The sequence below is a fragment of the Myotis yumanensis genome, unplaced genomic scaffold, assembly GCF_028538775.1.
Source record: "Myotis yumanensis isolate MYYU_CA2020_CCGP unplaced genomic scaffold, mMyoYum1.0.hap1 SCAF_10, whole genome shotgun sequence".
In the NCBI taxonomy this organism is placed as follows: domain Eukaryota; kingdom Metazoa; phylum Chordata; class Mammalia; order Chiroptera; family Vespertilionidae; genus Myotis; species Myotis yumanensis.
In genome coordinates, this window is record NW_027223761.1 from 25857630 (window position 1) to 25882611 (window position 24982).

The 24982-nt window shown below is 36.0% G+C and overlaps 1 protein-coding gene across 4 annotated transcripts in view; it reads right to left on the reverse strand.

Moving 5' to 3' along the window:
- Positions 1–24982, reverse strand: part of LUZP2 (leucine zipper protein 2) — a 309639-nt gene that overhangs the window by 130210 nt on the left and 154447 nt on the right. For 3 of the 4 annotated variants that reach the window (XM_070428147.1, XM_070428146.1, XM_070428149.1), the window contains exons 2-5: positions 19852–19969; positions 16396–16466; positions 11782–11863; positions 3767–3829 (exon numbers count right to left, since the gene is read on the reverse strand). In XM_070428147.1, the coding sequence (XP_070284248.1) occupies positions 3767–3829; positions 11782–11863; positions 16396–16466; positions 19852–19969 (334 nt within the window). The remainder of the gene's footprint in view (positions 1–3766; positions 3830–11781; positions 11864–16395; positions 16467–19851; positions 19970–24982) is intronic. The other variant, XM_070428148.1, reaches the window with a different exon arrangement.

Consider the following 24982-nt stretch of genomic DNA (forward strand, 5'->3'; position numbering starts at 1 on the left):
GTTCTTTAGTACTAATCCCACATTTTCAAGAAAAAAATAAAGCAAACACATTAGAAATAAAATATAGCCTCTATATTTCTAAAGTTCCATAGCAGCTCCTGAGCAGGCATGACAGGTTTTGCTAATCAGACATGATCCCTGCAATATGTAGATTCAGAAACTAGTGATTAGATGTTACCCATTGTCTTATGCACAAGGGATAGGGCTGTGGGATACCAGATGAGGTCATCAAGCTGGCGCACAGCTTCCTGAACTTGGCAGAGACAACCAGCCCTGGGTATGTTTATGGTGTTCCTATACCGCAGCCTACAAGCTGTATAATCAGCTCTCCTAACAATTTTGTGAAATCCCTATGTGGCTTCATAACTCCTTTTCTTATCAGAGGATTTTTTTTTTTTTTGCCACAACTGAGAATAGTAACTGGCACATTGCCCCTAAAAACCCATGTTCTTTTCCTCAGATGCCTGGATATGTGTCAATGGTTATTAGAACTATTTGGAAATCCATAGTTTGGGCAGTGACTTGACCTATGGCGAGATTTTTTCTCCCAGGCACTTACAACAACAGCAATAAAACAAAACATAAAAATTAGATGAGCCATGCAAAGAACAGATGAGCAAAAGAACTGAGAGATAAGAAAGAAAGAAAAATTGAGCCATGAAATTGTGAGAAGGAAAGCCTGCCACTGAGAGGCAGTAGGTTTGACAAATTTCTGACTTCCATCACTGGGCAGAGTGGGGCCCATGTGTTTCTGACTTTATTATTTATTAGTATGATTCCTTATTTTATCCTTAACTTGAACTATCTTGAATTAGTCTCGGGAAAATAATCAATCATAAGAATCTATACTAAAACAAGAGAATGGAGATGGCCCCTAAAGTTACCTTCCTCCCTCCCTCCCTCCCTCACTCCCTCCCTCCCTCCACCTTGCCTTGCCTTGCCTTGCCTTGCCTTGCCTTGCCTTGCCTTTCCCTTCCCTTCCTTCCTCTTTCCTTTGATCACTATCTGGTCACTAATTTAATATAGACTATTTCAATATTAATCTACATCAAGTATAGCCAACTATGTATTCCTTTATGAAGTCCTAAACATTATCACACACATTGTAATAAGGGGTTTCCTTTCCTCTTTCATTCTCCTTGTTCTTTCACATTTGTGATTTTAGGTTTGAAGGGTTCTGCCTCACAATCTTGAGTTGCAAGCTCCCATGTAGCCTGACACAGGTATACCTGCATGGATGGAAAAAACAAATTGCTTTCTGCCCCACATAACACTTGCTTGAAAAAAAACAAAAACGGTATGCCGCTGCCTGCTTGGCTCAGTGGTTGAACATCAACCTATGAACCAAGAGTTCACCAGTTCAATTCCCAGTCACGGCAATGATTCTCTCTCATCATTGATGTTTCTATCTCTCTCTACCTTTCTCTTCCTCTCTGAAATAAATAAAAATATTTCTTTTTTAAAAGTATGAATATATTTTCTCCTCCAAGGGACATCTTAAATTTAAAAACTAAATCCCTAAGTGCTAATGTAAAGTGCCTTTTTATAGTTGTCTTCACATAAGGAAAAAATTATCAATTTATATATTTTTAATTTTTTTTTACTTCTGAACTAAAAGTTCAGGCAGTGTCTATATAGTTTTACTATGTTTACCTTTTAGTTGATAATATATGCTCACCATTAGGTTTTTCTTATTTTTTTAGAAAAAAAAAAACTTTTCTGGTTATCAATTTTCATCTTGCAAATTTCAATTATGAAAGTGAGCTGTAATAAATTTAATTACAAAAAACGTACATTCATTAGACATTAGTTTTGCAGAATTGTATTTCTTTTATAATTATTCTAGCCTACACACTTAGAAAATCAATATTATACTATAAATTATCTCTCAGTAACAAAATATTTTGTTTGTCCTCATATGTATTTGTTACAAGTAAGTTACTGTTTGATTTTGAAAGTGCTCTTACTTAGCTGAATGCTAGATTTCTTAAAAATTATCTAAGATTAAAAGTTAACTGATGAGACATATAAAGATGTAATTAACCAATAATCTCTCATTATCATACAACTGAGTTTATGCTTTATGTGAGTGTGTATGTGTACATATGTACTTTTCCCCCCTATTTTAATACTGTCTTTGACATTTAAACGTTCTTCTTGTCTTAAATGACCTATGGAAAGTTACTGACTTGAGTAATCTAGCCCTTTCACTGAGCTTTCACTGGGCTCCAGCAAACAAGAAATCATCCAGTATACCTAGTATTCTGGTAATTAATCTGCTAATATTTCCCACTATAAACAAGAAATCCACAAAGGAGCTTGAAAAATTAGGTTTTAGGGAAATCATTATCAAGTCCACCCCATCACACTTTCTTAAGGAAACTCAAGAAAAATCATAGTGCTGGAAGCTATCCATTGTCAAACACTATCATGAAAGTGCAACAAGGAACTCAGAAGGCTGATGAACCTTGAGATTTAGCAAGGCTAAAAACTATGCACTGATTGTTCTGTTGAGATAATGGTGGCTCGAGCAATTTCCTGACCTAATTAATAGTCTCAAAGTAAATCTTCACTAATATTTACTGACCTTTAAGATAGTCTGTCTGCTACTGGATTGCCTGCCTAACTGAGGGCAAGATGTGAATTCTATAATTGAATAAAAGCTAACGGGGCCAGGGCTTCAGGGAGCTTCTCCACTAGAGAACGGTTTCTACCTGGCCCCCATGCCTTCTAAATTCATGTATCTTGTCTAGTGCATTTGTTTGTGTGCAGCCTCTTTTCCAGATCCTGAACCCGAGCTGCAAATTGATGCGGCATTCACATCATAGGAAAGATATGAAAATCCAATAGGATTACCAGAAAATCACTTAAAATTTTCTTGCTTTCCTTTCTTCTTTTCAGTCCTTGCAAATCTGTTAAACCATTTTAATGTCACTGAGTGCTGGTGCTGAATGCTGTCATCAGGCATTTAGAAAGTCTATTGTTTAACACTGACATCAGGTGGAAGGTATTTAGAAATAATGCTTTTAAATTACTCAAAAAATTAAAGAAAGGAAGGAAGAATAGAAGAAAGGGAAGAAAATTAGTAAATACTAAAGTTATTGATTTGGGATTCAAAATAAATCATAATTAGTGGGATTGATCACAAAAGATGTATCATTACTTAGTCATGGTTTAATAGTCCTAAATAATTACTTCTATTCAAGAAAAAAGTGAATAAAGAGGTGGAAATATAAACACAATGGGGAATTTTTTAAAAAAGTAATTGTACAACAAGATAGAGAGGTAATTAAAAGAGAAAAAAGTATATAGACTTTAATAGGGTCCTTACATATTAAAGGCTATATTAAAGTGATTACAGCTTATTTTGTTCAAATCTACATTACTCTATAATCCGTACATAATTTTTTAAATTCTAGATTGGTTCTTCCTAGCATGAAGTTAATTTCTAGCTTTCTTTCTTCTTCAGTGTCTATGTTGTTATTTGGTAGACTAACTTACAAAATAAAAATAAATTTTAATATTTCCCAAGCAAAATATAATTAAAAGAAGAAATGAACTAGAGATGTATGAACTAATAACATTATCAAATATTTGTAAAAGTGGTGATTGTCTACTCTTTGAAATTCTTAACTTTATAGTTCCTCTCCATTAGTACATAACTAAAGGACAAATGTGCATGTGATCAATACTCCAAAGATTTTGGCAAATCAATGTCTATATATATTCTTTGATTTATATAAAATTCACCTAAAATATGTCTTACCTCATTCTGAAGATCCCGGATCATTTTGCTCTTTCTTTCCACTTCAGTCTTTAAAAAATTAATCTGAAAATGAATAGAAAATTATGTAGACACATTTCTTATTAATTATTGTGGCTTTTATAAATTTATTTTCATGATGTTCAACAAATATTGAAAAAGAACAAAGGATTAACATTTTCATTAACTAAACTTTCATTGCCCAATTCATATATATAAATCTACTGAGTATATAAAAATATCCTTTTCTCATATAATAGAATATTTTTAATTGAGATGTACATTATAAATGTAATCCTCATCTGTTTAAACCTCAATTTCCATATTTTTATTTTATTTATTTCTTTCAGAGAGAAGAAGGTTTATATTTTTGATAGTGACGGTTATTTTTATTATGATTTATAAGACACCCTCAGCAATTACTGTAACCATAACTTAAAATTTCAATTAAGCAATAAAGGTTATGCATTATGCATTCTCCCAAGGCTACAGCCAACTCTGTTTTCTTAGAGTATGTAAATAAACTCTTGTGTTTTCACTTCTTATCTAGCTTATTTTACAGCTTAGAGTGTCCTATTCTGGGGAAGAAGGGTTGCTTGGCAGCAGCCATGAAGACCTGCAGGTGTCTGCTGTATCTACAGATTCCCTTTAAAGAGACATAGCATTGGAATGAGAGGAGGAAGCATTTGAGAAGTGGCATATTCACACCTCCCTTCAGCATCTCCTCAATTAGTCTGTGGGAGAGATGGCAAATCCACAGCCCCTTCCCCTGATATATTTGTTCTACTTTCCCTCTCCCTCCTTATAAAAACCTCTGCCTGCACTGATATATTAAAGTGGATGTTTTTGAGGACAGGAGTCCCCCATCTTCTCAAGACATCGGCACTCAAATAAACCTCTTTCCATTTTTTATCAGCACCTGTCTCACAAGTTTAGCTTTTGTTGCAGCAGGCAGCCAATGGGTTTGGTTACATAACCATCAGGAAACTTTAAATAAAAAAGGTTTGTTGCTTATGAGTCCTAGAAATTACATGGCACACCGAGAGAGAGAGAGAGAGAGAGAGAGAGAGAGAGAGAGAGAGAGATAGGAGAGAGAGAGAGGAGAGAGAGAAGAGAAGAAGGAGGAAGCTGGGCCTGAGATTCTACTTTTATTGGGATTGAAGGTGAAGGACTAGTTTCATGGGCTCACTCTTTATTGGTGAATTTAAAACATAAGAGTGGGAATTTAGGCTTGGGGAGAGAAAAACAAGCAATCCAAACAGTTATCAATAAGTTATGGAGATCAACCAAAACTTCTAAAACCAATGAGTGGATATAAGTGTGGGGGGAAGGGAGGAGAGAAAATGAAACTTTCTGTGGCTGGCAATGTGTTTACTTGAGATAGCCATCTTTGAAATAAACACTTCTTTGCAGTGAAGGCTTCTGTAGTCCAGCTTAAGTCATGCCCTTGCATTACACAAAAGAAAAAAGCAACTCTCAAGGCTTACTCTACATCTACCCAAGCACTCTATGAGCACCAGCAAATTTGATATGTTACAGATTTGACTTTTGTTTGAGTCATGAACTACTTAAAGCCATATTGCTTATATTAATATCCAGCTTTTCCACTGATACCATTCTTTTCCCCAAATCCTCAGACTTTGATACTATTCAGTCAGTTATCCATAATTAACACCTAGCTCGAATTAAAATTATAATGAAAATATATTGCAATGTCAAGACTATAATTGTTTAAATGTTAATCTGTGACAGATTAACAGAAAGAGTTGAGAATGTAATACTCAGATATTCAGGACCTAACCTATATTCAGAATATTTAAAAAGTTTTAGCATTTTGAATCCATGGGTCTGGAATTGCAGCAAGTTTTAACATCCTTGGAAAAATGAGCCTTTCTAACAGATAGTTAAGAAATAATTCTCAGAGACAAAAATATCATTTATTTATGTTGAATAAAGAATAAAAGAACAGAGTAATTCTTTATTCTTAATGAAAGTCAAAGCTTGAAGCTAATTCTTGCCCTTAAACTAATTATGTCTCATTTAGGGCAAGTTAAGCCATAAAATTAGCAAGAGTAATGAAATGCCTCTAATGAATATTAATATCTTTAATTACTTGGTTACACCTGAGAACTTCTTCCTGGCTATTAGGTATTTCATGAGGAACACAGATTTGAAAGATTTGCCATGCTGTTATTTGCTTGGGGATAAAAACAAAATTTCACATCTTCATAAAAAATGTTTTCAACAGAATTAGATCAAGACATGCTTTACTGCTTTTTCAACTTAATTTTCAGAAAATTATCTTTTTTATATTTTGTGATTTAAAAGCAATATCACTTTTAAGTTGCAAACATTTTATTATAGATGCACCAAATTATGTGGATATTTGCAACATCTCTGGTATAAAATATACAATCTGTTATTTTTATGGAAAAAAGCATAGTAATTTTATATGTAATCAAGGACATAAGCTTATCTGCTCTTACTGGTAAATCTAAAATAGCACAACAATATTTACAGAATCACTTCCAAATATGTTTTCTTTGAGAGTGAGCAGTTATAGTTATCTTAATTTCCCTTTCTTACCCAGTCTTCAATTACACCAACTATAGTCTTCTTGGCAGAAAAAATACTTATTGAAATATTTGCAACAATAAAAATATATATATTAATTGAATCCTTAGTTAACCTATAATCTTCATATAGTGTGAAATTGCATAAACTGAACCTTTATCAAAATTTGGAAGTGTTATGATTCTCAGTAATATGAGATCTGTGTTCTCCTAGATGCTACCAATAAACATTAAAAATATATAAAATATACATTTATATATTTTTACCTAAACATATTTATATACTATGTATATAATGTAATATTTATATATAAATATGCAAATATAAACATGATTTATAATATATAATATGGTATATATGTAAATGTAAATATAAAATGTATACATGTCATATGAATATTTATATACTATAATTTATATAGCAATATAAAATAATTTTAATAAATGTATGTTATTATCCTATTTGTTAAGGTTTCTGTCATGTCTTTCTGGACTCTGACTTAGAAAATTGTCATTCAATTCTAAACAGAACAAATGCTTTCAAAGATATAAGTCTTATTTATTTCAGCTGCAGATGTATGCATTTATTGATGATATATTTTGTTAATATACACTTGAATTTGTTTACTAGTATATAGGATTTTTGCATCTACATTTACTAATGAAAAAATAGCTATTAATTTATGCATATTGTCATTAATTGATTTGAAATCATAAATATACATACTCACAAAATGAGATTAGAATTTTAGTTCTTTTTCTATTTTCCAAAAACATATTTGCTTAGGAATTTGCCTAGAAATTAACTGATCTTTAAAAATTAGGTAGAGGTGCACAGCTGGCATGGCTCAGTGGTTGAGTATTGACTTATGAATCAAGAGATCACACTTCAATTCCCTATCAGGGCACATGCCGAGGTTGCGGGCTCGATTTCCAGTGTAGGGTGTACAGGGGGCAGCTAATCAATGATTCTCTCATCATTGACGTTTCTATCTCTCTCTCCCTCTCCCTTCCTCTCTGAAATAAATAAAAATATATTACAAATTAGGTAAAAGTTACAATAAAAACTTTCTGGTTTACCCTAGCTGGTTTGGCTCAGTGGATAGAGCATTGGCCTATGGACCTGGCACATCCCTCAGCTGCAGGCTCCTCCCTTGCCCAGGCCCTGGTGCAGGAGGCAACCAATTGATGAGCTTCTCGCACATTGATGTTTCTTTCTGTCTTTCCCTCTCTCTTCCACTCTCTCTAAAAGTTAATGGAAAAATATCCTTGGGTGAGGATAAAAAAAAGAAGAAGAATTAAAACAAAACAAAACAAACAAAAAAACCTGGCTCTGAAATTTTGGGGAAAGGAGGTCTTTTTGTTAGCCCAGTAAAATTCCATCCATATTTGGCTATTAAAGTAATGACTTTCTTCTTGAAGAATTAATACCTTTGATATTTATTTATCTAAGAATTTACATGTAAAATTGCACATTTATCAGTGAAAGTTGCTTTCTTATAATAGATTAGAGTAAAAGTTACAAGGGCATATCACACATAAGAATACTTGTTGCGGACTTAAACTTTTTTTTTCTCATGATAGATAGATAGAAACATGAATCTACTTATATGTGTATATGTGCATATGTATTGAATATGGTTAAACACATTTCTATAGTACACTGTTCTAGTAGGTGTGGAAGACAGGTAAAGAAGAGAAATTTTAGGAATATTTTTAGCTTCTACTTATAAAATAATTTTGAATAAAATTGAATATAAAATTTATTCAAGTTTTCCAGAGGAGTGACTTTAAAATGAATATGTTTGATATTTTGTTTTGGTGTTTATTTTCTGAATACATTATTGTAAGTTATCATCATGTAAAATATTTGAAGAGTATTATTATTATTTTTTTTTAATATTTTATTGATTTTTACAGAGAGGAAGGGAGAGGAATGGAGAGTTAGAAACACCAATGAGAGCGAAACATGGATCAGCTGCTTCCCGCACACCCCCTACTGGGGATGTGCCTGCAACCAAGGTACATGCCCTTGACCGGAATCGAACCTGGGACCCTGGAGTCCACAGGCCAACGCTCTATCCACTGAGCCAAACCGGTCTGGGCTGAAGAGTATAATTAATGATTATTGCATTCCTTTTTATTTAACCCTAGTTTTTTGTGTGTGTGTTATGAAGATAGATTACCGTAAAAATGTTTGCCTTTAACAGCAGATTTTTAAAACTGTATCCATTTATCTTTCCTTCTCCTGGTGGAATACATAAAAAGGCAATTATAACACAAATGATATGGTAATAACAGGTATGCATATGTTATTGTAATAACTTATAGGAAGGTCCTTCCTGCAAGGGCACTAAGTTTATAGAAGTCAAGAAGGGAAGCAGAGATGAGTTCTCTGCTCTGTGGAGTGTTTCAGAAATTCATTAAGTTGTCCAATATTAGGTAAAAGAGGTGGCTTTTATCTGTGTAAGAAAGGGAGACCAGTCTATTTCCTAGTTCTGATATTGACTTCCCTGGAGTATAGATAAAAGTCTAGACTGTTCTTATCATAGATGATGTAAAGTTTCTATCAGCCTCTGTCCCAGAATATCACAGTGGATTATTCTCTTAAGGGGACTACTACCACATAATAAGAGGCTCTCACAGGAGAAATAAGTGTCCTGACTTTAAAGCTATCTGAAATGTACTCTCTTCTGCTCTTCATTCTCCATTCGCTTATCTCCTTTTATATATTCTGGCAAAGATCAAAGACCAAGATAGTAACTTATCATTTACACATTGGGCCAGCTCCAGTAAAACTTCCTTTGAAGTTCCTTTGGAAATTTTGTCTCTACTGTGAACTGTGATTATAGTAACGCCTACATTTTCTGACTTTGTCATCAGATGGCGGCATGGTGTATGCATTTGTTAACTTTAAGAGAGGAATGAGGTGTACCTTTTGGGATTACTTCACTTCGCCTAGTCATTCTAAGATTTTTATTTCTAATTGAAGGTTTACACATCATGTGCTAAATTTTCTTTTTTACATTTCAATTTTATAAAAGATACAATGAAAAAGGAGAATCCTGTGCTGAAATATATTCTGATCTCTTTCCCCCATCTACCCCTCCTCTCTCTGTCTTTGTCTTTCCATATACACACAGACACACACACCCTCACACACATCAATGTATCAATATACTATCTATATCTATATCTATATCATCTATATCTATATCTATATCTATATCTCTTTATATATATACTAGGAGCCCAGCGCGAGATTTGAAATTGCGTGGCTCCGCCCACCCTCGAGTCTCGGTCCAGCTCTGCCTCCCTCTATGGCCCTTGAAGCAGCTGGGCCACTGCTGATCAGGCCTTCCCCTAGTGCAAGCGCACAGAGGCCCCTGCCGCCCCGCCCCTGACGCTGTGCGCGTAACCTCCTCCTGTCCAATGGACCTGTTACGGCATCCTGGTTAATTAGCATATTTCATATATATATATCTTTATTTGTATGTGTGAGCACTTCTATTCTGCTCTGCCATCATTTGTAACAAGGCAGTGAAGAAGTCCTGATTAAATGTGATCAAGACAGAAATGGGATTGAAATGAGGACCACCTAGTAAGCTGGATAAGGTGTTAAAGGGAGAGATCAATATGCTGATGCTGAAAGTTTGTTCTTTATGTATCATCTGATGTCTAGAGAGGCAAACATTATGATACATTGCATAGCAGAGAAGAACCAACATATGCTTGTCCTATACGTGGGCAGAACAGATAACAGTGAACCCATTAGTAAGAAACAATCCTGTACCTAGGAAAGTTAATAGTCACTATTAGATAGGTTGTCTTCAGGAAGCTGGTGTCCCTGATGACAGACAGGGCTGAGTTTCAGAAGCAAAACTCCACACCCTAATTCAGGTTATTCAAGGAAGCCTTGCAAATGAAAAGCAGGCTGACAGTTCTTAAATGGGCTGAGATCCCAGGACTTAGATGAAGACTGTATTAATCATGTTTGTGGCTTCTGTAAACTTAATGCTTTAGCATCTACCCTACACATATACGCAGACAAGCCTTGTTATGGATGACACAATAATACATCCGAGGCATCCTACTTCAACCTCCTGCTCCCTTGTTGCTGCTCCTTCCCCAGCCCCCTCCAAACCTGTCTGCCTTCTGATGGTATGCTTTTCAAATACAGACTAACCAATGCAGAGCTCACAACCACAACCATTCCTTGTATCAAGTTTTCACACTCCGTCCCCCAATGCACCTGCCTTCATCAGCCTAGGGCCAGGTAATCAGACAGCCAGGTGTGGTTTCGATGCTGCAGGGCCCAATGAAATAATTTAAACTGGTCATTCCTTACACTGCTTACTCTGCCTCACCCATTCCTTCCCACAGAAGCCACAGTAAAAGCTCGTGCCCACAGTTCCCCTGCCTCCCTCTGCCTTATGGCCATACAATACTTCCCTGTTGGTCCCTGTCACGTGGCATGCCACCTTCCTTGAGAACTGTGAGAAATAAACTATCTTTTAAATGGTAGTGTTCCCTATTGGTCTTACAATACCTCCAATTTTCTCTCAATTTACTATATTTTAAAACAAGTTCAGGTTCAGGACACAAGATACAGAGCTGAATCCCCATAAATGGTGCATAAGCTATCTGGGGAATAAGGTAGAAATCTGTTCTCAGCACTGCTTTCAAGAGCATTATCCCTGCTATCATCCCTATGCTTGGATATTAGTTATAAGAATTAAAATGTGGGGGTCAAGAGGACACTATTTGAAAGAAAATATCCAGAGAGAGCTTTGATTCTTTTTTTTTTTATCCTCCCCTGAGGATATTTCTCCATTGATTTTTAGAGAGAGTGTAAGAAAGAGGGAAAGACAGAGAGAAATATCAATGTGAGAGAAACACATCGACTGGTTGCCTCCTGCCCTCCCTGACGGGGAGGAGCCTGCAACTGAGGTGCCTGTCGTTGGCTGGAATTGAACCAGGACCCTTCGGTCCACAGGCCGCCTCTTTGTTCACTGAGTCAAACTAGCTAGGGTGAAAGAATTTTGATTCTTAAACTTTGTATCAAAATCACCAGTGGTGTTGACTAAAGAGGCAGATGATGTGGCGTGTGGCTTAGGGATCTGTACAGCTTAATTTAGTTCAAACACAGGTACACCCCACAATTCAAGGACCATTGCACTGATGTGGGGCCTGATTCCAGCACTCCTGCCTCACTCTTGCCCTCCTTCAGTTTTTCATCCCTAAATGAGGGTTGTAAACTAGAAGTCCCCTAAGGATCACATACAATAAACATATGTTTTTGAATTTTTGTGATATTGGTGACTGAACTTTCTTTATTGTATACTCATTTTTATTTTTACATGTGTATTTGTTCCATAGTGATTTTTAAAAAAGTAACAATTTCCCAGCCCCACATCTAAGGACACAAAAGAGAAGCACACTTACAGTAGCCTGTTGTTTTTCGGCTTTCTCAGATGTCTCTTTAAGTTGATTTTGCAGGGCCTCCTGGAGAGACTTCATTTGTTCTCTAGTTTAGTAGGAAACAGAGCAAAAGAGAGGCTTAATATAATTCTGTTATTTCCTGGATGGTTGCTGGCTACATATATATAGGAAAAAATAACCAGAATTGAATAGACACAGTTAAGCATACAGGGTGTATCTCAGAATTCTGGTAATTAAAGGTATTCTCTCCCAGGCAACTATTAAAAGCAAGCTGTATTTCAAGGAAATTGCCTTGCTATTGTGTCTTATGAGAATCCTACTGTGTACATCATCTGAGAGCTGCATAATGTGTTAAATTAAATCAATATAATAATTAGTGTTGAAAACCTAATTTTAGTGATAGCATGCCAAGCTGTGAACATGCTAGTTAGGAAGTTACCATAGATTGCTAATAAGATAAAAGTTATTGTTCCCTTTTGATGCTCCTAATTGATTAATTCTAAAGCATTGTGCTTTAGACATCCTTTATAAAGCCTGAGACTTTTTACAAAAGCAGAGAAAGGAGGCGTTTCTAACTTGAGCACTGCCGCATTTATTGGGGATAATAATAGAAATACTTGTCTGAAAAAATATATATAAATTTATCAAACTCACAAATACATATGAGCCCTGTCCACTGATTAAAAATATAAGTGTTTCCATAAATATGCATTCTTTTCAAGGGTTTAAAATGTAATCATTTATGACAAATCGTGTTATCTTTTTCAAGTTCAGGTAAGTGCCAAAAGACTACATCCGGAACCCTGGTGTGTAATCACAATATAGACACGAGGGGGAAAGCTGAGTACCCTCTCAGAGTCATTTTTTAATCTACAAAATGGGCATAATAATAGAACTACTTCATATTTTTGTAGTGAGATTTAGATGACATGAGGCAAGCAAAATGCTTAACATAATGCCTGGAAATATAATCACTTAATAAATTTGAGATTATTATCACAGCCACCAGCACCAATCTGGTTCCCCTACATTCATTCTTAGACCAGCACATTCTGCACAACCATGACCTGTTCTTTCACTCAATGGGATTTAATGATCCCCCTCGGATTTCTTTCTTTTTTAAATGTATTAATTTGAGAGAGAGAGAGAGAAAGGGAGAGAGAAACATAGATTTGTTGTTCCACTTAGTTATGCATTGACTGGTTGCTTCTTGAATGTGCCCTGACGGAGAATCAATCCTGAACCCTTGCGGTATAGGGATGACACTCTAACCAACTAAGCTACCTGGCCAAGGCCCAGATTTCTTACTCTACAAACTCTTTGGTCCCAATTTCAATTTCAGAAATATCATTGAGAGTCTGTATGATTGTTGGAACCAATTTGGACATTGTCAAAGCAAAATACAATCAAAACAAGTTATAAAATAATTACAGTCACTGGTTCTCAGGTGATTTATGCCTGCTTGGGTGAAGCTCATAACATGCTTTTGGCTAGAGTGGATTTTAAGTCTCAGCTTCCATTACTTCCTCAAACAGGTTTCATTTTCTGAGAATTGTCTCATATATAGACACTTAAATTTTGGGCTTCCATTATCATTTGTGATATTTTTCACAAAGAGCATTTGTGACAATATAATGTGATTATAAATATCTCCATATATTGTAGATTCACAATATACTAGGGATTCATAAGCCTTAGAAGCTTTGCATCAAATTATGATATATTAGAGATAGAAAACTGATGATGCATAGAGAAGGGGTGGAATTGTGATCTGGAGCCTATGTGCTCAAGCTCTAGAGAGTTATTATACTACCTCTACACAGGCGGGCCGGGGGGAGAGAATGAATCTGCATCCTACCCTTAGCACCTAAATCTTCAATAAGCACTGAATACAAATACAATCAAACAATTATATTCCCAACTGATAACCCATTATAACAAAATGTTATAGCAATTATCCTTTCAATATTATTTTTGAATTTTAAAATGGTGGATTTTAATTTTTTTCTACTTTTTAAATGCTACATATATATTTTAATTATGAAATCTTATATATTTTTAAAAAATGAACACAGGTATAGACTCAAAAATTCTCACATACTTAGATCCATAGGCAATGTAGGGAGAAAGACAAAAATAAACTGTGAAAGCTATTAACAAAATCTGGAGGAGTTAGAGGATTCTGCACATGTTCATGGCAAGGAAAGCTATCAGACAATGTTAAAGTGGGTCTTTTGAATCTTCTGAGTCTCTCTATCTTCTCTCTGCCACAAAGACTTGCTAATTTATACTCCTATGAAAAATGATTTCTAACTTGCTCAGCTGTTTCATACATTTTCCATCACAAATAGGAACATACACACACACACACACACACATGCACACACACAATCACTCTACAAGAAGGCATTTTTTTTCTCAAGTGATTACCTGTTTGTATCATAAAAACCTCACAGATGGAGAATTTGCCACTACCCCAGGCATTCTCTTCATTTTCAGAGAATGCTATACTGTAAAATCCTTTAGTACACAGAGTCCAAAACTACGTTCTAAGAATTTTCCAACCACCAAACACCAGATAGAATAAAAGGTTTTACATTACCTTTTTCTACAGTCTTTCAGAATCTTTAGGGTACTACCCACCCCCAGAGTCTCTATTGTATGGCTACACATACTCACTTTTCATATAGTATCGCTTAAATATCTCTCCATCACTCTGAAGACTCTTGGTCTATTCTGTCTAGTTATTTTTTTGAAGTGCTGTTTATAATTCTCCAACACTAATTCAATGAGCCACAAATAGCTGTATAATATTAAGCATAGGTGCTTTAAGAGATGGCTAAGTTAAAACCAATAAAATAATTTACAATGATATACTTTTGGAAATATGCTCAGACAAATATTTTACAAGCTCTTTTTAATAATGGGTTTAAAAAGAATTTCATGTTCAATAAATAATAATTTTATTTTAATAAAAATAGTCAATATATGACAATAGCTTTGATATTTTTAACATGTCATCAACTCAATCCAAATATTTTCTAATGAGAGGTTTCTGAGTCAAGAGGCAAGAACAGTGGGGAACATAGAAGATGATGAGCAGGGATTACATAGTGTAGTGACTGTAAAATTTTTTAAAAGCTTTTGCCTTTGTGATCTATGAACTAAAGTGAAACGGTATGGCTATTGTGTAAAAACACAACAGAGCAAATTCCAATTAACAACTCTCAGCAATTCATTTAAGCACTTTGAGGAACAATGTCCTATCTGTTAAATGAACATAATAATAGCTCCTTTAAAAGGTAATTGGGAGGGTGAAACAAGAAAATATATATACAGCATCCAGCAGAGTCAAGTAAATGTATAATAAATGCTAGCTTGTTTCTACCTTAAAATACCTTTTGCTTTGAGAAGCAATTTCAAATCATATAGCTTTGATATTGCATAGAAATCTATCTCATAATATATGTCCTTCTAGAATAAACAAACTTTTACTACATTGTATTAATTCTACTTATCCTATATAATAAAAGGGTAATATGCAAATTGACCCTAATAGCAGAATGGCCAGCACAACTGCTCGACCAGGCACTATGAGGTACATTGACCACCTCTTGGTCCATTTCCCTGGCTGGTAGGCTCTGATTGCCCAATGTTAAATGGGGAACCTGGGGTGGGTGTTGGGGAATGCGGGTTGTGCCAGGCCAAGTCCCCTGCCCCACCAGTTGCTCCACACACAGAGGGCAACCCGCAGCAGGGGTGGGGTCAGTGAGCAGGCAGGACAGCCGACCTCTTGGTCCCTTCCCCTGGCGGTCAGGCTCCCATCACCCAATGGCAAACAGGGAACCAGGAGTGATTGGCAGTCGGGGAGCCGGTGGTGGGGACTGGCTGCAGGCAGCTGGGGAAGATGGCCCTGATCGCAGGCCAGGCCTAGGGACCGTACCAGCACATGAATTTCGTGCACTGGGCCTCTAGTGTTGCTAATAAGATTACCCCATTCTTCACCACCCCCACTATTATCACCAGGATTGAGTTTGGATCTGATTAAAATTTGACCCACTGCCCAACCAGTGTGCCTCAGTTGGGGAACATGGACCTATGAATCAGAAGGTCATGGTTCGATTCCCAGCCAGGGTACATTCCAGGGTTGTGGGTTTGATCCCCAGTGGAGACATGCGGGAGGCGGCCTATTGATGATTCTCTGTCATCATTGATATATCTATCTCTTTCTCCCTCTCCTTTCATCTCTGAAATAAATAAAAAAAATTGACCCACCGAGGTCAGTGTTATTGGATCTGTCTATTGATGGGCAGACTTATCAAGGCCCATCATCTAAGGCAATCCTGGAGAATACTGCAGATCCTTAAACACTAGAGTTGTCATCTACAAGCAGCACTGTATCGCCATCACCAGGGAATGTCTTAGAAATGTAGACTCTCAAATCCCACCCTAGATTTACTGCATAAGAATCTGCATTTAAATAAGATTTTCATACCTTCAAGTGTGAGAAGATAAATTAACACATTTGCAATGAACTGACTTTTGTGAAGTTTCTGAATAGAGTTCAACATTGTGGGAAAGAGGAACTGAAAAACTAAAAGGAAAGCACAATCTTACCTTTGTTTCTGACCTATTTCCAGAAGCTTCTGAACATCAGTTTTGGCAGATTTCTCTTCATTTTTCAAAGACTAATAAGAAAAGGAGAAAAAGGAAGTCTTATTCAAGTGATAAATCGAGGCTCACTCTACTTTTGTCTCCATGGTACAAGGGGGACTGCACTTACGCCCTGGAGCAAGAATGTGCAAATGATGCCTCGTGGTTCTAAGGTGCCCACAGGAAAGTATGACACCAAGCAGTGCACGTATTGCACAGTGGGCGAAGGGGATGAGCCGAGTCTGAATCTTTAGAGGTTCAGTAGAGGAAACGAGCTCTCCAAATATCTAGGTCACTGAATAAGTGAATATAAAATACAATATATTTTTTGCACTTTGTTTGAAGTTTTACTGTGTCCTCCTCAGCTATGTTAAGCCAACTCTGGTATCTATAATAATAAAAGCATAATATATTAATTAGACAGGACATCCTTCCATATGACCTTCTGGACAAAGCCAGGGCTACAAGGGAAGCCCAGGTCCCGGGTGCCTGCTGGTGGCCGGAGGGAAGCCCGGGTCCTGGTGCTAGAGGGAAGCCGGTGCCGGCAGCTGGGGGAAGGAAAGCCTACACTTTCACGAATTTCGTGCGTTGGGCCTCTAGTAGTTTCCAGAAATAAAAGGGGGTATAAAAGGGCTCCCTGAATAAGCAAAGTTATAATACAATTTAAGATTAAAGCAGCCAAAAAACATCCACCTGTTTGGACTTATCTATTTACTATTTATGAATAATGTAATAGAATACAAAGAAGAAATGGAACCATGTAAAATTTTAACTGGTCTGTACAGATAGGGTATTAAGAAAAAAGCCCTGACCAGCTTGGCTCAGTGGATAGAGCATCGGCTTGCGGACTGGGGGGTCCCAGGTTCGATTCCAGTCAAGGGCATGTACCTTGGTTGTGGGCACATCCCCAGTGGGAGGTGTGCAGGAGGCAGCTGATCGATGTTTCTCTCTCATCGATGTTTCTGACTCTCTATCCCTCTCCCTTCCTCTCTGTAAAAAAATCAATAAAATATATTTAAAAAAAGAAAAAGAAAAAAAATACCACGTCAGTCATTAGTGTTTATTTACTCTGGCAAATTCAGCATTCACAGACCATGAATTAAAACAGAAAAGCTCACTGAGCTTTCTCATTAGAAAGTCTGCCAAAGTAAGTTTTCCCTAAGAACTTTCCATATATATATATTTTCAGAGAAAAAAGGAGAGGAAGAGAGAAATGGAAACATCAATGATGACAGGGATTCATTGATTGGCTGCCTCCTGCATGGCCCCCACTAAGGATGGAGCCTGCAATCCGAGTATGTGCCCTCGATCGGAATCAAACCTGGGACCCTTCAGTGCACAGGCCGATGTTCTATCCACTGAGCAAAACTGGCTAGGGTGTACTTTCTTATTAATACTTAGTAAATTATGTAATAGGGCAGTCTATTTTCTTGATATTCAAAGTTGAAATTGAGAGGAATAATATTGTTTGTCGGAAGAGAAGCTGTAACAGGTAGGGAATTGACAATACCAAGAATGCCAAACACTTTGTTTACTCAGTATTTACTTAACAAATATCTATATTGAATTATGCAAAACATGTACAGAGGCATAGTGTCTGCCTTCACAAATTTTCAATCTAATGCTAAAAATAGACAGTTTTCATATAGTAAGATAAACATTCTGCTAGGGATGTGGTGGGCTGAACCTCACATGAGAAACTTCTTCCCTAAAATGACAGTTTTTATTAGGAAGCAGCCAATAAAAGAAGCTATGTTTATTTAGGAGGAGCAGCTTCCCATGAAAATACCAAGAAAATAGGACAAGGAATTATATAGTATGGGGAAAAGTCACTAATCCTGTGGCCTACACATGTCTTGTTACCCTTTTAAAAATATAAAACTATGAAATGATACATTTTTATCAAGCCATTTTCTAGATTGCAATTAGATGTTTTGACTTAGGCTACTGATACATAGAGATTGAGTGTTTGGGGAATATTGTAAACCTTGACCACTCCTAGGCATTTCACCATATGCTCAAAATATTCTCAAAGTGCCAGGCATTTCATGCCTCGAGGAGGTGCAGGTGTCTTGTCTATTCTTTGTAACCTCATAGAACTAGTGAATTTGTACCTAATGCTAAGGTGAAGCTCTGGTATCAGATTCCTATGAAAATCCATTTACTGGCCTTTTCATCCCAGTCAGTGCTGCCCGACAGCTCTGTGAAATGTCCATCCCAGCACTGTTATCCTGATACCTGTCTGTGCGTCCTCCTGGAACCTGGGTGTTTATGTGTTGTTTTGTTTTGGTTTGGTTTTCTTTTTTGTTCTCAAGATATAACAACTCCTGGAACAAGAGCTTGGGCACGAGTCCAAATACTAGCTCTCCCATCTGACTTTTTCTGTGCTTGTGATAGCTTATTAACCATTCTCTAACTGTTTTTCACCTACAAAATGAAACTACAAATAAATAGAGCATAGATGTCATGTGAAAATTAAATAAAAATTGTAGATGGAGGTACCTGACACAAAAGCTTGACCATGTTCCATAAGCTGTGGTGGATATTAGCACCACCATCATCATCATCATCATCATTGTCATCATCCTTGGGGGAATAGAAAGCTAAAGACAATGGTGACTCCATGTGGTTCTGAAACATGGTTCAGTGCAATAAATAACAGACAGGCTGTGGAGCCAGATTGCTTGCATTTAATGTCTGCCTTTGCTTGTGACATTAAAAAATAAATGATCTTCTCAAAGCATGATTCCATATGTGCAACAGGAAAAATCACATGAACAGTATCTGCCTCATAAATATATTAGGAAAATTAAATTCCATAAAATAGCCAAAGCTTTAACTATATATCATATGCTCAATAAATATAATGTTTAAGCTAAACATTAAATATCATATATTTTAGAAATTTTTTCTTATCATGTAGATTTTTTTTATTGAGATTTCCTGGGTGTTAATATATTTTTATAGATGGCACTCTCCTTTCTAAGGCTTTTACCCATTTTAAGTAAGAGATTTATTAAAGAATCTTCAGAATTAATCTTTGTGGAATTTAAAATTCTTTTCTAGGGAACATGCCTATATTTATTGAACTCTTGATCATAATTACTTTTCATCTTTTCAAAATATTAAAAAACACAGGGGTGGGTCAAATTGACCTTAGAAGCAATGAGAAATTGACGGCTTTGCCAAACACACAATTTTATCATTCCTAAATTTGCAAACCACAGATTTGCAGATTGCATTTTAGTTGACATTTCCTTTCAAAGCTCATATAATAATAAAAACCACTTTCATGGTCAAGCCCATAAACATATTCAAAACTGGTTTAAAAGAATAAAGGAATCTTTACATGCTAATCTGTTGAGACAAACCAAGAGACTCCTCATCCTTTGCTGCTGGGGAAATTAGTTTTCATCTCACCAGAAGGTTGACTTTAATTCCATCAAGTTCTCTTGATGTCTTTGTCAGCTGACGGAGGATGGTGCTTCGCTCCTTAAAGACTTCTTTCAGTTGCTTTTGTAGCTCTTCATAGTCCTGTCTAACACAGAAAGAAAGGGTGTGAGAGCCCCCTAATGCTTCCACCTTAGTCATAACCACAAACCCTTGCACTTAAAGCAAAACCTAGAGTAATTGAAATCTGAATTACCAGGATGTTTTGTTCTTATTCTTTCATCAAAAGGGGGAACTTTGAAAAACCAAAAAGTCTTAAAAGAAGGATTTTATTTTGCATTGAGGACTATCTAAGCTACAGTGAGGTTACAGAATAATACTGGACATCTTCTATACGCACAACATATTTTGTCAGGTTCCACTTGGGAAATAGAAATTTTCATGACACAAAAACACTTTTTTTCAAAGATCCTTGAAGTTTTGCAGCACAAAATATGATTTGTACCAATGTATCTCAAATACATAGACAGGTTCTGACATAGGGGGTGGAGCAAACTTGGGAGTAGAGCCATAACAGAATATAGGGAACTTGTTTCATCCCTGGTTTGTAGGGAAGGAAGCCCATTGAAAAGGCACTTTTTCCAAACATGCCTAAGAGTATTGCTACTGGGAAAACAAAACAAAATGTCTATGAAAATAAGTCTATAAATATAGTGAAATTTGAACAGGTTTGTTAACAATTACAGGATATATATATATTTTTTTCTATTTTTCTCTTGTGATCTTTGCAAGAAAATAAGACACATATTGTAAATATCATTTTAAAAGAAAAAGTGAGTTCAGAGAAATTAAGTTACTACCCTAAAATTCTATTATTCTATTTAAGGAATGAATGACTGAGGTGTGTGTGTGTGTGTGTGTGTGTGTGTGTGTGTGTGTGTTTAGCAGGGGAATGTATACAAGGAAACAGATGATTGCCAGTGCAGCATAAAACTGTAACTGATTGTAGAAGATTAAAATGATTAACTGGAGAACACAGGAGAGTTGGTATTCCAGGGGAAACTTCCTGGAGAAAATAATATAAAATACATAAGGTGCTCCTTCAAAGATAAGTAGAAATTAACTATATTAAGGGGGAAAGCATGTGTAAATAATATTGAAAATGAGCTTACTGAATTAAAAATAAAGCATACGTGTCAGATGGTTTGGAGACCTAATTAGGCAGTGGGAGGTTTGCCTTTGAAATGGAATGTGAAAAGCATAAGCAAAATTATGCAAGATTCTTAAGTAATGGTTAGGTGTCTGTGCATTGTTTTGAAAACAAGGGGAGGTAATTGAAGTGTCTGATTTATGTTTTGGCAATATTCTCCTGGTTAAAAACTGGGGAGTGAACTGAAGAAAGGAAGTTACCCTGGCAATAATCCAGGGAAATGATTGAGGCTGCCTAAATTAGATTAGAAACACTGGAGGCAGGCAAGCTTGAATTGATTTCAGCAAAACATACAAAATTGAATCAATAATATATAATTTAAAAGTATCTGTCTGCGTGTATTATGGGGAAAGAGTGGGAGGGCTTTTGTTATTAATGATGCTATGTTTCTGGCTTAGGCAACTATTGGACACAGTCCTTCAACGAGAGAAGTCATAGGAACAACAGTTTTTCAGTGAAAGTTGGGTTGACAAGTTTAAATATAAAACTTGGAGGGAAATGGCTCAAACTTTCTCTTTAGTTTTTTAATCAGTACTGGTAAAATGCAATACTAACACTGACCTTACTCAGATGGTTATGTATTAAATGAACCAATTTCTGTAAAGCTTTAAACCCATAATAGGTAATTAAATTAAAAAATCTCTATTATTTAAAAATCCGATGAATGTGTACTCTTTCTGAAGAATTATAAAGAAACTGGGTCTACCAATGGCCCTAGTGATGATAAATGTGTGTCATCTTCAATAGGTTTCTATTATAATTCCTTATTTTTTGCTTATTTTTTAAAATTTTTATTTTATTTATTTTAGAGAGAAAGGAAGGGAAACAGAGATAGAAACATCAATGAGAGAGAAACTTCTATGGGCTGCCTCCTACACACCCGCAAGCAGAGATTTAGCCCACAACCTGGGCATGTGCCCTGACCAGGAATTGAATTGGTGATCTCTTGGTGAATGAGACAATGCTCAATCCACTGACCCACACCGGCCAGGCCCTTTTGCTCATTTTTAAAATGTAGGTCTCCAGCACTCAATCCATTCTTCTTGTTTGAAGAAAATTGGAATACCCCACTGCTAAGAACTTTAATGTGTCTGCCCGGTTTTGAGATTTTCACTAATGAACAGTAATCAGCCAGTAATCAGACAGTTATTAATCCCCCAGGTTTCCTTTCATCTCACTAGCAAAGTCAAATAGTAAATAGTAAGGCTCATTTTCATCTAATTCTAATCATACAGCTTTACTTCATGCTCCACCTTGCTTCTCCTGAATGTGGCAGAATTGACTTACGTGCTCGTGATAAATCACAATGTTAGATAACATGCATTGACAATGTATTACATACAAGATAGTGTTATATATACTTACTTACCTAATCTTCAGAACAACTCTATGAGATAAGCACTAATATTAACCCCACATTTTACAGTTGAAGAAATTGAGTCACAAGGATAGTAACTTCCGAGAACATATTTCTATTAAGGAAGAGGTACATCAGTCAATCTTCAGTTTTCAATGTCTTAACCGTTACACTGTGAGAACATACTGAGTTGGTTAGGAGTTTATTGCAATTACACAATAGAACTTATTGTGTATTGCTAAGTTCTGTGAGGGGTACAGTGAATGTTTAATTCACTGTTGCCTCTGTGCCTAATTTTCCATATACTTTTATGTTCTTCTCAACACATTCACCTGACCTGGAAATAGTCTCCCTCCTTTATTTAATATTTGTTAATGGCCTGAGTGGAAAATGATACCTTCTATATCATATAATTTCTGTCATTAGGAATATTGATTATATTTTCACAATTTTATCACTACTTATATTTTTCCTTTATGAATTATCTATGTATTCCTTTTATCCTTTCATATTTTGAGTTAGTTATTATACTACTTTCCTGAGGTTTCTGTAACAAGGTAACTACAGAATGGGTGGCTCAAACAACATAAACTTTTTTGTCTCACAATTCTAGATGCTAGAAATCCAAAATCAAGTTGTTGGTAGAGTTGGTTCCTTTAGAGGCCTGTGGAGGAATGATCTGATCCAGGTGCCTCTCCTTGGCTAGCAGATGTCTGTCTTCTCCTATGTCTCTTCACAGTGTCTTCTATGTGTGCCTCTGTGCCTAATTTTCCCTTTTTATAAAGACACCAGTCTTGTTGGTTTAGAACCCACTCGAACAACCTAGTTTTAACCTGATGATTTCTGTAAACGCCCATCTCCAAATGATGTTACATCTCAGGTACCTAAGGTTAGGGCTACAACCTAAGAATTTGGGGTGGGGGGGCTATAATTCAACCCCTAACAGTAATGTAATGTATTGATGTCTAGAAACTCCTGCCCAGCATGGTTTTTAGTTCACTATCATTATATAGAAGATCTTTTTCAAATCTCTAATTGATATTTAAATTTACCAGACCATGTCATCTAAATAAGACTTAGCAGCATCGCAAGTGGATTGAAAATAGTTTCTTTTCTTGTAAAAATAAAGATCAATACCCATAAGTTAAACAACAATTACAGATATTCCACCGGGGGACAGTTTGCCACTGTCAATAAATAATTTTTTCATAGGAGTCTTACCTATAGAAAACATCTTGACATTGAGTAATTATAACCAGCAAACAAACTTACAAAGGAAGGAAAATATGCCAATAAAATAAAATAAAAACTCTAAAAAAAATTTACCAGACCACAATTTCTTTCAAATAGATAGGTAGGTAGGTAGATAGATGATAGATAGATAGATAGATAGATAGATAGATAGATAGATAGATAGATGATAGTCAGATAGAGGTAAACATTTTCCTTTATGGCATTTGGATTTTGCTTGCCCAGGAAGATCTTCTCTACCCCAATACTGTTCCTTAACAATTTCTGTATGTTTATGAAAATATATTAGTTGTTTATTGCTGCCAAGCAACCAAATTAATTTTGGAATATATTTTATATACTTAGTTAGAGGTAGAAATATGACTTAGATAAGGTCAACCTGTTGTCCTAGCACCACTGGGACAATCCTTTTCCAACTCATTTTGAAATGACACTTTTCTGATATGCCAAATTCATATTTACTGTAAGTTGTGGGCCTTCTATTCTGACTTGTTGATGAATTTATCTGTTGCAGCACCATAGCATGGTTTAATTATTAAAACTGTATACTACATTTTGATATTTTCTAGATTTGCCCCCTATTGCTTTCAATTATAGTTTTATTATACATTTTCTGTATTTATTTCTCCTCAGTAAACATGAGAATCAGCTTGTCCATTTCATAAAAACTCCTAGAGGGAATTTAATTGAAATTGCGTTCATATTATAGTTGTATCTAGGAAAATAGGCAACAGTAGGGCATCTTCTAATCTCAGAGTGTCTCAGATATTGTTCTAGTATTTTTTGAATGTTTGATATTCATTTTGGTTTTTCCTTTATTAAGGTATTACATATGTGTCCTTATCCCCCCATTGCCCCCCAACACCCCATTCATGCCCTCACCGCCCTGGTGTCTGTGTCCATTGGTTAGGCCTATATGTATACATACAAGTCCTTTGGTTGATTTTTCCCCCTCCCCCTGCCCTCCCCTACCTTCTCTCTGAGGTTTGACAGTCTGATCGATGCTTCTCTGTCTCTGGATCTGTTTTTGTTCATCAGTTTATGTTGTTCATTATATTCCATAAATGAGTGAGATCATGTGATATTTATCTTTCTCTGACTGGCTCATTTCACTTAGCATAATGCTCTCTAGGTCCATCCATGCTGTTGCAAATGGTAAGAATTCCTTCTTTTTAACCACAGTGTAGTATCCCATTGTGTAGATGTACCACCATTTTTTAATCCACTCATCTGCTGATGGGCACTTAGGCTGTTTCCAAATCTTAGCTATGGTGAATTGTGCCGCTATTAACATAGGGGTGCATATATCCTTTCTAATTGGTGTTTCTAGTTTCTTGGGATAC